This window comes from Microtus oregoni, unplaced genomic scaffold, assembly GCF_018167655.1.
Source record: "Microtus oregoni isolate MIOR12 unplaced genomic scaffold, Mior012 000017F_ref0000208, whole genome shotgun sequence".
Taxonomy (NCBI): domain Eukaryota; kingdom Metazoa; phylum Chordata; class Mammalia; order Rodentia; family Cricetidae; genus Microtus; species Microtus oregoni.
This window is the reverse complement of record NW_024543076.1, coordinates 711,117-726,418: the sequence shown is the minus strand read 5'-3', so window position 1 is coordinate 726,418 and position 15,302 is coordinate 711,117. Positions and strand designations below refer to the sequence as shown.

At 42.9% G+C, this 15,302-nt stretch overlaps 1 protein-coding gene across 3 annotated transcripts in view; it reads left to right on the top strand.

Moving 5' to 3' along the window:
* The window catches only part of Invs (inversin), a 146,866-nt gene that overhangs the window by 88,014 nt on the left and 43,550 nt on the right, over positions 1-15,302 (top strand). For 2 of the 3 annotated variants that reach the window (XM_041667844.1, XM_041667843.1), the window contains exons 5-6: positions 11,522-11,689; positions 13,027-13,207. In XM_041667844.1, the coding sequence (XP_041523778.1) occupies positions 11,522-11,689; positions 13,027-13,207 (349 nt within the window). Of the gene's footprint in view, positions 1-11,368; positions 11,690-13,026; positions 13,208-15,302 lie in introns of those variants that run through there. The other variant, XM_041667845.1, reaches the window with a different exon arrangement.

The following is a 15,302-nucleotide window of genomic DNA, read 5'->3' as shown; positions in this document are numbered from 1 at the left end:
TTTTATTTTTTAATGTTTTTTATTTTTTTATGTGGGAGAGTATTAATGACTGGTTCTATTTCACTGGGGGCTATAGGTTTCTTAAATTGTTTAGCTAATGTTGATTTAACTTTGGTAAGTGGTATCTGTCAAGAAAATTATTCATTACCTTTAGATTTTTCCTTTTTTTTTTTAAGTATGACCTAATGATTCTTTGGATTTCCTCACTGTCTGTTGTTATATTCCCCCTTTTTTGTTTCTGATTTTGTTAGTTTGGATATTCTCTCTCCATCTTTTAGTTAGTTTGAATGAGAGTTTATCTATCTTGTTGATTTTCTAGAAGAACCAACTCTTTGTCTCATTGATTCTTTGTATTGTTCTCTTGTTTCTATTTTATTGATTTTAGCCCTGAGTTTGTTCTAGGGATTTCAGGTGTGCTGCTAAGTTACTAATATGAGAACTCTCTCATTTCTTTGTGTAGCACTTAGTGCTGTGAACTTTCCTCCTAGTGCCATTTTCATTGTGTCCAATAAGTCTGGGTATGTTGTGTATCCATTCTCATTGAGTTCTCAGAAGTCTTTGATTTATTTTTCTATTTCTCCCTTGTCCATCAGTCATTCATTTTCCATGAGTTTATCATAGGTGTTCTGTTGTTGTTGAAATCCAATTTTAATTTGTGAAGGTCTGATAGGATGCAGGGGGTTGTTTCAATTTTATTGTGTCTGTTGAGATTTGCTTTGTGACCAAGTATGGTCAGTTTTGGAGAAGGTTCCATGAGGTGCTGAGAAGAAAGTGTGTTCTTTTGTGTTTGGGTAAAATGTTCTGTAGATATCTGTTAGGTCAGTTTGGTTCATAATGTCCTTTAGCTCCAATATTTCTCTGTTTAGTTTTTGTTTGGATGACCTGTCCATTGAGAGTTGTGTACTGAAGTCTCCCAGTATCACTGTGGGAGGGGTCAATGTGTGATTTAAGCCTTATAGTGTTTCCTTTACAAATGTGAGTGCCCTTTGTTTGGGAGCATAGATGTTCATAATTGAAAGATATCTTGGTGGGTCTTGTCTTTGATGAGTATGAACTGTCCTTCCCCATCTCTTTTGATTAATTTTGGTTTGAAGTCTATTTTGTTAGATATTAGAATGGCTATACCAGCTTGCTTCTTGGGTCCATTTGCTTGGAAAATATTTTCCCAATTCTTCTCAATGAGGTAGTGTCTCTCTTTGATGTTGAAGTGGGTCCCTTGTATGCAGCAGGATGGATCCAGTTTTTGCATCTATTCTGATAGCCTGTGACTTTTTATTGGAGAATTGAGTCCATTGATATTGATAGATACTAATGACCACTGATTGTTAATTTCTGTTATTTTGTTGTCGTTGTTGTTGTTCATGGTGGTGGTGATGTGTGTGTGTGTTCCTCCCTTCTTTGGTTTGGCTGGGATAGTTATTTATTTCCTCTGTTTTCATGTGTTCTAACTTCCTTTTCGTGGGTGTAAACCTCCTTGGGATAGAATTTTCCTTCTAGCACCTTCTATAGGGTTGGATTTGTAGATAGATATTGTTTAAATTTGACTTTATTATGAAATACCTTTTCTCCATCTATGGCGATTGAAAGTTTTGCTGGGTCTGGTAGTCTGGGCTGTCATCTGTGGTCTCTTAGAGTCTGCAGGACACCTGTCCAGGCCCTTCTGGCTTTTAGAGTTTCTGTTGAGGAGCTGGGTGTAATTCTAATAGGTCTGTCTTTATATGTTACTTGCTCTTTTTTTCTTGTAGCTTTTAATATTCTTTCTTTGTCCTATATGTTTAGTATTTTGATTATTGTGTGGTGAGGGGACTTTCTTTTCTGGCGCAGTTTATTTGGCATTCTGTTTGCTTTTTGTACTTTTTTAGCCATGTCATATAGGAAAATTTTCTTCTGTGATCTTGTTAAAAATATTTTATGTGCCTTTGAACTGCGATTCTTCTCTTTCTTCCATTCCCGTTATTCTTAGGTTTGGCTTTCTCATAGTGTCCCAGATTTTCTTAATGTTTTGTGTCAGGAAATCTTTAGTTTTAACATTTTCTTTAACCAATGTATCTATTTCTTCTATTGTATTTTCAGTGCCTAAGATTCACTCTTCCATCTCTTGTGTTCTGTGATGCTTGTGTCCGTAGTTTTTTTTTTAATAATTTTTTTTATTAAGAAAAGAAGAAAAAAAACATAAACAAAAAACAAGTTTCAACCTCCTCCCAGCCTCCCATTTCCCTCCCCCTCCTCCCACCCTTCTCCCCCTCCTCCCACCCTTCTAACCCTCCCCCCACTCCTCTCCCCCTCCCTCTCCAGTCCACAGAGCAGTCCAGGTTCCCTGCCCTGTGGTAAGTCCTAGGTCCTCCCCCCTCCGTCCATATCTAGGAAGGTGAACATCCAAACTGGCTAGGCTTCCACAAAGCCAGCACATTAAGTAGGATCAAAACCCCGTGCCATTGTCCTTGGCGTCTCATCAGCCCTCATTGTTCGCCATGTTCAGAGAGTCCGGTTTTATCCCATGCTTTTTCGGTCACAGTCCAGCTGGCCTTGGTGAGCTCCCAGTAGATCAGCTCCACTGTCTCAGTGGGTGGGTGCACGCCTCGTGGTCCCGACTTCTTTGCTCATGTTCTCCCTCCTTCTGCTCCTCATTGGGACCTTGGGAGCTCAGTCCAGTGCTCCAGTGTGGGTCTCTGTCTCTGTCTCCATCCATCACCAGATGAAGGTTCTATGATGATATGCAAGATATTCGTCAGTATTGCTCTCGGATAGGGTCATTTCAGGTTCCCAATCCTCAGCTACCCAAGGAACTAACTGGGAACCTCATGTTGGGCACTTGGGAGCCCCTCTAGGGTCAAATCTCTTGCCCACCCTAAAGTGGTTCCCTTAATTAAGAATTGTGGTTCCGTGCTCCCCTATCCACCTTTCCTTTATCCCAATTCTCCTGATTCCCCAAGTCCCCCCTCCTTCCCTTCTACCTTTTCTCTCCACATCTCCCCTTACCCCCATCCCACCCCACCCCCAAGATCCTAATTTTCTCCCCGGCAATTGGGTCTACTTCCCTTAGCCAAGAGGATAACTATATGTTTTTCCTTGGGTTCACCTTCTTACTTAGCTTCTTTAGGTTCACCTATTGTAGACTCCGTGGCCCTAATTTATGGCTAGAAACCAATTATGAGCGAGTACATCCCATGTTCATCTTTTTGGGTCTGGGACACCTCACTCAGGATAGTGTTTTCTATTTCCATCCATTTGCCTGCAAAATTCGAGAAGTCATTGTTTTTTACCGCAGCGTAGTACTCTAGCGTGTATATATTCCATACTTTCTTCATCCATTCTTCCATTGAAGGGCATCTAGGTTGTTTCCAGGTTCTGGCTATTACAAATAATACTACTATGAACATAGTTGAACAAATGCTTTTGTCATATGATAGAGCATCTCTTGGGTATATTCCCAGGAGTGGTATTGCTGGGTCCAGGGGTAAATTGATCCCGAATTTCCTGAGAAACCGAAACACTGACTTCCACAGTGGTTGCACAAGATGGCATTCCCACCAGCAATGGATGAGGGTACCCGTTCCTCCACAGCCTCTCCAGCAAAGGTTATCCTTGGTGTTTTTGACTTTAGCCATTCTGACAGGTGTAAGATGATATCTCAAAGTTGTTTTGATTTGCATTTCCCTGATTGCTAAGGAAGTTGAGCACGACTTTAAGTGTCTTTTGGCCATTTGAACTTCCTCTGCTGAGAATTCTCTGTTCAGTTCAGTGCCCCATTTTTTAATTGGGTTAATTAGCATTTTAAAGTCTAGTTTCTTGAGTTCTTTATATAGTTTGGAGATCAGACCTTTGTCTGTTGTGGGGTTGGTGAAGATCTTCTCCCAATCAGTAGGTTGCCTTTGTGTCTTATTGACTATGTCCTTTGCTTTACAGAAGCTTCTCAGTTTAAGTAGGTCCCATTTATTCAATGTTGCCCTTAATGTCTGTGCTTCTGGGGTTATACATAGGAAGCGATCTCCTGTGCCCAGCTCCTGTAGGGTACTTCCCACTTTCTCTTCTATCAGGTTCAGTGTGTTCGGGCTGATATTGAGGTCTTTAATCCATTTGGACTTGAGTTTTGTGCACGGTGATAGATAAGGGTCTATTTTCATTCTTCTACAAGATGACATCCAGTTGTGCCAGCACCATTTGTTGAAGATGCTTTCTTTCTTCCATTTTATACTTTTAGCTCCTTTATCGAAAATCAGGTGTTCATAGGTTTGTGGGATAAAATCCGGGTCTTCTATACGATTCCATTGGTCGACTTCTCTGTTTTTATGCCAGTACCACACTGTTTTCATTACTGTAGCTCTGTAATAGAGTTTGAAGTCAGGGATGGTAATGCCTCCAGAAGATCCTTTATTGTATAGGATTGTTTTGGCTATCCTGGGTTTTTTGTTTTTCCATATAAAGTTGATTATTGTCCTCTCCAGATCTGTGAAGAATTTTGATGGGATCTTGATGGGGATTGCATTGAATCTATAAATAGCCTTTGGTAGAATTGCCATTTTTACTATGTTGATCCTCCCAATCCAAGAGCAAGGGAGGTCCATCCATTTTTTGGTATCCTCTTCAATTTCTTTCTTCAATGCCTTAAAGTTCTTGTCAAATAGATCTTTCACTTCCTTGGTTAGATGTACCCCAAGATATTTTATGCTGTTTTTGGCTATTGTGAATGGTGAAGCTTCTCTGATTTCCCTCTCTGCTTCCATATACTTTGTGTATAAGAGGGCGACTGATTTTTTGGAGTTGATCTTGTATCCTGCCACATTACTAAAGCTGTTTATCAGCTGTAGGAGTTCTTTGGTGGAGTTTTTGGGGTCGCTTATGTACACTATCATATCATCTGCAAATAACGAAAGTTTAACTTCTTCCTTTCCAATTCGAATCCCCTTGATTCCATTATGTTGTCTTATTGCTATTGCTAGAACTTCAAGCACTATATTGAAGAGGTATGGGGAGAGTGGACAGCCTTGTCGTGTTCCTGAGTTAAGTGGGATGGCTTTGACTTTCTCTCCGTTTAATTTGATGTTAGCTGTCGGCTTGCTGTATATAGCTTTTATTATATTTAGGTATGACCCTTGTATCCCTAATCTCTCCAAGACTTTTAACATAAATGGATGTTGAATTTTGTCAAATGCTTTTTCAGCATCTAATGAAATGATCATATGGTTTTTTTCTTTCAGTTTATTTATATGCTGGATTACATTGATAGATTTTCGTATGTTGAACCAGCCCTGCATCTCAGGAATGAAGCCTACTTGATCATAATGGATAATTTTTCGGATGTGTTCTTGGATTCGATTTGCCAGTATTTTGTTGAGGATTTTTGCGTCGATATTCATGAGTGAGATTGGCCTGTAGTTCTCTTTCCTGGTTGAGTCTTTGAGTGGTTTTGGTATCAGAGTAATTGTGGCTTCATAAAAGGAGTTTGGTAATGACCCTTCTGTTTCTATCTTGTGGAATACATTAAGGAGTATAGGTATTAGATCTTCTTGGAAGATCTGGTAGAATTCCGCATTGAAACCATCTGGTCCTGGGCTTTTTTTGGTAGGGAGGTTTTTGATAACCTCTTCTAATTCTTCGCGACTAACAGGTCTATTTAGATTGTTCACCAGGTCCTGATTTAACTTTGGTATATGATATTTATCTAAAAAAGTATCCATTTCCTTTACATTTTCCAATTTTGTGGCATATAGGCTTTTGTAGTAAGATCTAATGATTCTCTGAATTTCCTCTGTGTCTGTGGTTATGTCCCCCTTTTCATTTCTGATCTTATTAATTTGCAAATTCTCTCTCTGCCGTTTGATTAGCTTGGATAGTGGTTTGTCAATCTTGTTGATTTTCTCCAGGAACCAGCTTTTTGTTTCATTGATTTTTTGTATTGTTTTCTGTGTTTCTATTTTGTTGATTTCAGCCCTCATTTTGATTATTTCCAGTCTTCTACTCCTCCTAGGTGAGTCTGCTTCTTTTTTTTCTAGAGCTTTCAGGTGGGCTGTTAAGTCTCCAATGTGAGCTTTCTCTGTTTTCTTTAAGTGGGCACTTAGTGCTATGAACTTTCCTCTTAGGACTGCTTTCATAGTGTCCCATAAGTTTGAGTATGTTGTTTCTTTATTTTCATTGAATTCCAGGAAGACTTTAATTTCTTTCTTTATTTCTTCCTTAATCCAGCTATGGTTCAATAGTTGACTGTTCAGTTTCCATGACTTTGTATGCTTTCTGGGGGTAGCATTATTGTTGAATTCTAACTTTAATCCATGGTGATCTGATAAGACACAGGTGGTTACTAATATTTTTTTGTAACTGTGGATGTTTGCTTTGTTACCGACTATGTGGTCGATTTTCGAGAAGGTTCCATGAGCTGCAGAGAAGAAGGTATATTCTTTCCTATTTGGATGGAATGTTCTATAGATGTCTGTTAAGTCCATTTGATTCATTACCTCCACTAATTCTCTTATTTCTCTGTTAGGTTCCTGTCTGATTGACCTGTCCATTGGTGAGAGAGGAGTGTTGAAGTCTCCTACTATTAGTGTGTGCGGTTTGATGGCTGCCTTGAATTTTAGCAATGTTTCTTTTATGTACGTGGGTGCTTTTATATTAGGGGCATAGATGTTCAGGATTGAGACTTCATCCTGATGAACTGTTCCTGTTATGAGTATAAAATGCCCCTCTCCATCTCTTCTGATTGATTTAAGTTTAAAGTCAACTTTGTTAGAGATTAGTATGGCCACACCTGCCTGTTTCTTAGGTCCATTTGCTTGATAAGCTTTTTCCCAGCCCTTTACTCTGAGTAGGTGCCTGTCTTTGTGGTTGAGGTGTGTTTCTTGTAAACAGCAGAATGTTGGATCCTGTTTTCTTATCCAATCTCTTAGCCTGTGCCTTTTTATAGGTGAGTTGAGTCCATTGACATTAAGTGATATTAATGACCAATGGTTGTTAACTCCGGTCATTTTTTTTTAGTCGTAGAGTTTGTGTGTTTCCCTTCTTTGTTTTTTGTTGGTGAAGGGTCTCTAGATGTCTGAGTTATTGTGGTCATTGTTGGACTCCTTGGTTAGTGATTTTCCTTCAATTACTTTCTGTAAGGCTGGATTTGTGGCTGCGTATTGTTTAAATTTGTTTTTATCCTGGAAAATTTTATTTTCTCCATTTATAGTGAATGAAAGCTTGGCTGGGTATAGTAATCTGGGCTTGCACCCATGGTCTCTCAGTTTCTGCAGTACATCTATCCAGGACCTTCTGGCTTTCATGGTTTCCATGGAGAAGTCAGGTGTAAGTCTGATAGGTTTACCTTTATAAGTAATTTGGCCTTTTTCCTTTGCAGCTCTTAATATTGTTTCCTTATTCTGTATGCTTTGTGTTTTGATAATTATATGGCGAGGGGATGTTATTTTTTTGATCCAGCCTATTCGGTGTTCTGTATGCTTCTTGCACCTTCATAGGAAAATCTTTCCTTAGGTTGGGAAAGTTTTCTTCTATAATTTTATTAAATAGATTTTCTGGACCATTGAGCTGCCCTTCTTCTCCTTCTTCTACTCCTATTATTCTTAGGTTTGGTCTTTTTATTGTGTCCCATATTTCCTGAATGTTTTGTGATGAGAGTTTGTTGGACTTGCTGTTTTCTTTGATCAGTGTGTTTATTTTCTCTATGGTATCTTCAGAATCCGAGAGTCTTTCTTCTATCTCTTGTATTCTGCTGGTTATGCTTGTTTCTGTAGTCTCTATTCGTTTACCTAGATTTTCCATGTCCAGACGGCCCTCTGTTTGTGTTTTCTTCTTTGCCTCCATTTCAGTTTTCAGGTCTTGAACTGTTTCCATTATCTGTTTGATTGTTTTTCCTTGGTTTTCTAGGGTATCATTCACTGATTTATTCAATTCTTCAAACTTTCTGTTATATTTCTCATCCATTTCTATAAGGGCGTTTTTTACATGCTGTTTAAGGGTGTCAATCACTTTCATGAAGTCAATCTTTTCTCCTTCCTCTTGATTAAGGGGTTCTTGTCCTCCCGTTGTGAGGTCGCTTGTTTCTGGTAGCTTCATGTTGCTTTTCAGCTTGTTGGGCGAATTCTTGCCTTGACGTCGGCCCATCTCTTCTTCCAAATGCTCCCTACGGATCTTCTTTTACCGGATTAGGTCTCCTTGCCTACCAAACGCTGTCTCTCCCCAATGTTGGCTCTCCCAATGCTGGGTCTCCTGGCGCCGAAAGATCAGGCCTCCGTGCTGGTTGGGCAGCTCGCAGACAAAGCGCCTACCCCGCTTGGTGCAGGCAGGCCACAGAAACAAAGGAACTGCTGCCCGCCCGGGAGCCCCCGATACTCGGACCCAGCGCCCAGATAGGCTGGGCTGGGCGATGCCACGCGCCTAAAGAGGGCAGTGGGGGCGAAGTGGGGAGGGCTCTGGACGGAAGCTGGGTGGGCCAGGAAGAAAGAGGCAGCACCCGGGGAGTAGAGGCCCTGCAGAGAGCCCAAGCAGGACAGGGGGCCAAGAAACCCCCGAGCTCCCCGTCCCAGGCTGGCGCCGTGGGCCAGAAACTCACCCCAATGCTGGGTCTCCTGGCGCCAAAAGATCAGGCCTCCGTGCTGGTTGGGCAGCTCGCAGACAAAGCGCCTACCCCGCTTGGTGCAGGCAGGCCACAGAAACAAAGGAACTGCTGCCCCCCCCCGGGAGCCCCGGGTACTCGGACTCAGCGCCCAGATAGGCTGGGCTGGGCGATGCCACGCGCCAAAAGAGGGCAGTGGGGGCGAAGTGGGGAGGGCTCTGGACGGAAGCTGGGTGGGCCAGGAAGAAAGAGGCAGCACCCAGGGAGTAGAGGCCCTGCAGAGAGCCCAAGCAGGACAGGGGGCCAAGAAACCCCCGAGCTCCCCGTCCCAGGCTGGCGCCGTGGGCCAGAAACTCACCCCAATGCTGGGTCTCCTGGCGCCGAAAGATCAGGCCTCCGTGCTGGTTGGGCAGCTCGCAGACAAAGCGCCTACCCCGCTTTGTGCAGGCAGGCCACAGAAACAAAGGAACTGCTGCCCCCCCGGGAGCCCCGGATACTCGGACCCAGCGCCCAGATAGGCTGGGCTGGGCGATGCCACGCGCCTAAAGAGGGCAGTGGGGGCGAAGTGGGGAGGGCTCTGGACGGAAGCTGGGTGGGCCAGGAAGAAAGAGGCAGCACCCGGGGAGTAGAGGCCCTGCAGAGAGCCCAAGCAGGACAGGGGGCCAAGAAACCCCCGAGCTCCCCGTCCCAGGCTGGCGCCGTGGGCCAGAAACTCACCCCAATGCTGGGTCTCCTGGCGCCGAAAGAAAGCTGTCCGTAGTTTCTATTTGCTTACCTGTGTTTTCCATCTCCAGGATTTCCTCAGTTTGTGTTTTCTTTTTTTTTTTTCTGAAAACAAGTTTTATTTAAATAAGGGTTTAAATATATTACATAACATTAAAACTGTAAGGGAAAAGAAAACCAAAAAACCAGTTTGTTCCTTCACATGGCACTGGGTAGCTGCCACCACTGAGTTGAAACATACAGCTAGCCACATGACCGATGGCATCAGTTTGGTATCTGTTCCCTTGTCATAAGTTTAATTGATACGAGGCTGGCCCCACCCTTCAGTTCTTCCAACATCCCTTGCGATATGCCTGGCTAAAAATATTACCCTGGTGGCAAGCCACATGTCCATGACCCCTGGGGAAAGATGGCCATTTCTGAATTCTGCCTAACTGGTCGGACACCAGGGGCTCTTACTAGAGATTCCCTCTAGTGGCATAGCTACTGTGGTGTTACCCATTCTCTTGTTCACCTGGGCTGTTCAAGTGGTGACATTCTCCTAGGGGAGGGGATTCTGTAGGGGGAGAGCCAAGGAGCTTCTGGGCAGACATAGCCTATGAACTTGGGGCTCTGGGCTTGGCTGAAACATAGTTATTGCTTTGTTTCAGGCTGGACACTGCCGGGGCTACTGCTTGACCTGTTTAAATGAGGGACTTCCAGACTAGACAGCATGGCTCTTTTCAGTTTATTGCATGAAGGAGTTACACTAGTCCAAGTTAAAAGCGGACCCCAAATGGTTACATTATACAAGCTGTGAGGTTTTTAAACTTGTGACAAGGGACAGGAGGGAAATTCTACTCATTGCAAGGAAATCCTCACTTAAGCTTCAGAGTCACAAGCACTTAAAACCCATGAACCTTCAGCTGATCGTCCTTAGCCAGTCCAATCTCTATTAGGAACTGGCATATGTTCTTGCGCTGGTCACCCTGTAGCTGAATTACTTCTCCATATTCTGGATGCTCAATTACAGTACCATTGCAGGCAAATTTCTTCTTAAACGCCTTCACTAGTTTCTTTTTATTGTAATCATCAGCGATCCCTTGGACAGTGGTAAGGGTCTTCCTACCGTTTCTCTGTTGAATTCTTATATGGATATAATCCTCAGTGCCAGCAGGAAGCAGGTCATCACCCTTACTTGCTCGAGGGGAGGCAGCTGAGTCCTCGGCGGCGGCTCAGTGACTGGGGCCAGTTTGTGTTTTCTTTATTGCTTCTATTTCTGTTTTCAGTCTTGAACACTTTTATTTATTTCCTTCAACTGTTTGTTTTTTCTTTGCTTTCTTTAAAGGGTTTTTTCATTTCCTCCAATATTTTGGTTGTCTTTTCCTTGATTTATTTAAGGGAGTTTTTCATTAAGGACCTTTATCATCTTTATAAAGTTTGTTTTAAGATTGTTTTCTTGTGCTTCAGTTGTATTGGAATATTCAGGGCAGCTTGTAGTAGGATAACTGGACTCTGGTGGTGACATGGTGCCCTGGCTGTTGTTGATTGTGGGTTTTTTTTTGTTTGTTTGTTTTGTTTTTTTTTGTTTTGTTTTGGTTTTTCGAGACAGGGTTTCTCTGTGTTTGGAGCCTGTCCTGGAACTAGCTCTTGTAGACCAGGCTGGTATCAAACTCACAGAGATCCGCCTGCCTCTGCCTCCCGAGTTCTGGGATTAAAGGCGTGCGCCACCACCGCCCGGCTTGATTGTGTTTTTACACTGGTGTCTGGGCATCTGGGGTTGGGGTATAAGTTTAGGTACCAACTTCTGAGTTCGTCTTTGTCGAATAGGTACTTTTTTCCATTGGTTTCTGTTTCCTCTCTGGTCTTCTGACTTGAATGGCCTGTGGTTGAGTAAAGGGTCTCTAACCAAGTTGGAGGATGGAGTTCTGGTGTCTGGTGGAGCAGGGTGCTTCCTCTGGAGTTGTGGATATGCAAATGAGGAGAGGAGGCTGTTGGGAATAAGCTGGGTGGGCTCTTTGGGAGTGTTGGTGGTCTGTAGGTGGCGTCTTTCCTGAGATTCTGGGTGCCAATGTGACACTGGTAAAGCTGGGGGCTTCTGCCAGAGTTGTGGTCCAGGATATGGTGATGAGGAGGGGGGGTCTATTGGTGGTAGGCTGGACAGGTTCTGAGAGAGTGTCCTGGTGACTTACACCATGCCTGTCGCATAGGAGGTGCTCTAGAAGAGCAGGATGCTGAGGTTGTCTTTTTGAGCACTTCTCTACCTTGCAGCAAACAGCTTTGCACTGGAGCGCATACTACAACAACCCAGAGCATGCGAAGCTGCTTATCAAGCATGACTCCAACATTGGGATTCCTGACATCGAGGGCAAGATCCCACTCCACTGGGCAGCCAACCATAAAGACCCAAGCGCTGTGCACACAGTGAGATGCATCCTGGTAAGTAGGATGCTAGACTTCAAAAGCCCTTTTCAGGAAAAAATAATATAATAGATACAAATTGAAGCAACAGGACTTGACTCTAGGTGTGACCTAACCTGAGAAGGAATACTGGGTGAGGAAACTCCTTAGCTGAAGCTGTTCCAGGAAGCAGAGATCTGAGGGTCCTGGGTTCATAGTGTCCCTGGCAGCTTGGAAATCAGGCTTTTTCTTTGTCAAAGAGAGACTTTAGAAGCTTACAGATGAAATCAGGTGCGTTCAGGTATGGTTGTCATGTCTGCTGCGAATATCCAGCAGAAGGGTGGGTGAGTGTGGTGAACTGTCGACTGCAGAGAAGTAAAACAGAATTCCATAAACAGAGGAGTAAATTTTTCAGCCTCATTCATAAAAACTCTTCAAATTAAACATGGAAATGCCTATCAGGCTCATTATAGAAATAACATGTAGAAAGCTTGACAACACCAATGATTAATCTGTTCCCGCATGTGGGAAATAAACACATATTGTCACGGGTGTGTTTATTGGTCCAAGCATTTGGAGAGCAGCTTGACAGTTTGTAGTGGAAAGTGCAAAAATCCTTCAACCAGAAACGCCTCTTTCCATGTGTGGCAAAGAGAAAAACCTCACACACTGTGCCTTAAGAAATATGTGAGGGAAATGTCTTTGCAACATTATTTGTAATTGTGAAAAAAAATGGAAATAACGTAACTATTTCTCAGGAGAAAAATGGACAACTAAATTCCAGTTTAACAAATGAGCTAGAGCTGGGCGGTGGTGGCGCACGCCTTTAATCCCAGCACTTGGGAGGCAGAGGAAGATGGATCTGAGTTCGAGGCCAGCCTCGTCTACAAGAGCTAGTTCCAGGACAGGCTCCAAAGCTACAGATGAAACCCTACCTTGACAAACCAAAAAAAAAAAAAAAAAAAAAGAACAAGAATCAACAAATAAACCCACAAGTGTAGTATAGGAAGAAAAAGTTGCCAAAGAGATTGCATGTGCTTCCACAATGTAAATATCCAAAGCACATATACAAAATATATTTTGTTTATGGATGACTACATGTGTATATAAGTAAAAAAAAAAACTTTAGCCTGATTCACAACAGACACAAAAGCACATTAGGCAAAGTGTTGTACCTTTTTAATGCAAGCATGGTGGGGCCTCTAATTATTAATAAACAGGAAAGTAATTTGTTAAAGATTTAGCCCATACACAATGCACAGTTTTATTTGTGCCTGTAGAGAATGTGGAGGTTTTAAGAAATAGTTAATGTACATGCCACATATTATTTATTGAGGATTCCACATGTGTGTGAAATCTCTGGCTCTTTAAAATAGGATGCTGCCCCAACAGAGTCTTTATTGAACTGGCAAGACTACGAGGGTCGCACACCGCTTCACTTCGCAGTCGCCGATGGAAACCTGACGGTGGTGGATGTCTTGACCTCCTACGAAAGCTGCAACATAACATCGTACGATAACTTATTTCGAACCCCACTCCACTGGGCAGCCTTACTGGGTATGTTCTGCTCTAAGTCAGAAGATCAGTGGTAGAAAAGGCTAGCCAGCTACGGAAAGTCCTGTGCCTCCACATCTCCTGTGGGCTCCTCCTCCCTAATTGATATGCTCAGTTATTTCATAACCTGGCTCCTGCTGTCGCATGCTTTAGATGTGGTAACATAAACTAATTCTCTATTAAATACTGGTTATTAGTTCAACATTATGTCAAAGTTTTTACTTTTTTTTTTTTTCTTGGTTTTTCGAGACAGGGTTTCTCTGTGGTTTTGGAGCCTGTCCTGGAACTAGCTCTTGTAGACCAGGCTGGTCTCGAACTCACAAAGATCCGCCTGCCTCTGCCTCCCGAGTGCTGGGATTAAAGGCGTGCGCCACCAACGCCCGGCTTAAAGTTTTTACTTTTATTACAAAGAAATGACAATCCATTGACAAGGTATGAATATAATGTAACCTGTCTTCACACTCATGGCAGTCATGTGGGCAAAGGAGGGCATCCATTTGATGCTGTATTCAGGCCTTGAACTTGATTTTCTTTTTTTCATACCTGCCTTGTAACCTTTTGGGGGTCACGTTTTTGATGAGAGTGCAGGTGTGTGTCTGGTATGTATGGTTGTGTAGATTATTTGAAGGAGTACAACCTGGGACTTTTTCTCTTTAATGAAGTACTTTAACCACTTATAGTCATTATTAAAAAGTATTATTTTTCTATTATTTGGGTTTTACTAGTATTTTTAGAGGTTTTTTTCTTCATATTTTCCTGCCCCTTTGTTTCCCCCTTGTGATGCTGTCACTCAGCTTCGGCCCGCCTGGTGTTACAGGTGACAGTGTGGGTTCAGTTGTGATGGCCTCTCAGCTCATCCAAATCGTGTTTATCCATCAGAGTCAAGAACAAGACCTCTCCTGTTCCTTCTGCGTACGATGCGAGTTGTGCCCTTCCAGCTTACTACTCCTTTGGTGTGCACTCACAGTCGGGGTTGACTGTTGTTAGCGTCTTGGTCTTAAGTTGCACACAATCTGTTTTAAAGTGATTTCATACTTGCATGCAGCTTTTATGTCATATTTATAATTGTTATTTAGGGTTCCTTTCGAAGTGTGTCTTCATCTCATCCTTTAATGTGGGTGCACTTGACAAATTTGCCTCCACCTCACTAAATTTGCTTTGTTCTATAAATTCTGATTTTATTATTCCTGCTACATGGGTTCTCATTTCAACAGTATTTTCATTCCCATCTGCCTCCTATTCCTCTTAACTTCATTTTATTTCCTTTTATTCTTTCTATCACCTTTTCATGCTATTTCCTTCTTAGGGTTCTTTCTCCCTTTCATTTCATAGACGCCATCTCTTTCTGCACTAAATTGAAGACACCTAACAATTTCTCGACTTTGCTCTGGACCTTCTTGAGACCATTCCTGAGGTATGCTCTTCATCCTTCCAATGCCAGTTCTTCCCCTGCCTGTAGTATATTATCCTCAAGTCTTTACTGAATTTTCCTCTTTGCTCCTTAGACAAAATGAGATGTATTTAGATTGACACTCTTGCGTGGATTGGCATGGCCTGCATTTGGGTTAGGAAGACTCCTTAAACCCCAGGTGCGGGGCGACTAGATGAGCACAGTCCCCAGGCAGGTCCCTTTTTCTGCCTTCCACCCAGCGCAGCCTTGCTCAGAGGGCTCCTCCACCATGGCATCTCCTTCCTTGCCTGGTTCTGCACATGCTCTGTTAGAGAGTAAAAGAGGGCTTCCTAGGTTTACTAGCCCTCTTTGCTGTGCTGTGCTGTACTGTACTGTGCTGTGCCATTGTGGCTTTTGAGACAGGATCACCAGAGGATATCCTAGCACTTGCCCAGTAGCCCAGGCTGGTCTCAGTTTTTCAGTCCTCTTGCCTGAGCCTTGAAGTGAGGGTTTACAGGCACAAACTACCACAGCCAGCTTGTTCATTCTTTGGCCACTTGTAGAGTTCCCCCTTGGTAGAACCAGTTTTTTCAGACTACAGACTACTAGCCCACGCCACTTCACAGTACCTGCTCCCTCCTTCTGTGGAGTTTGAAATCAGTGCTTTGATAGTAAAAGACATGGCAGGATGGTTAGGAGGCCTCAGCA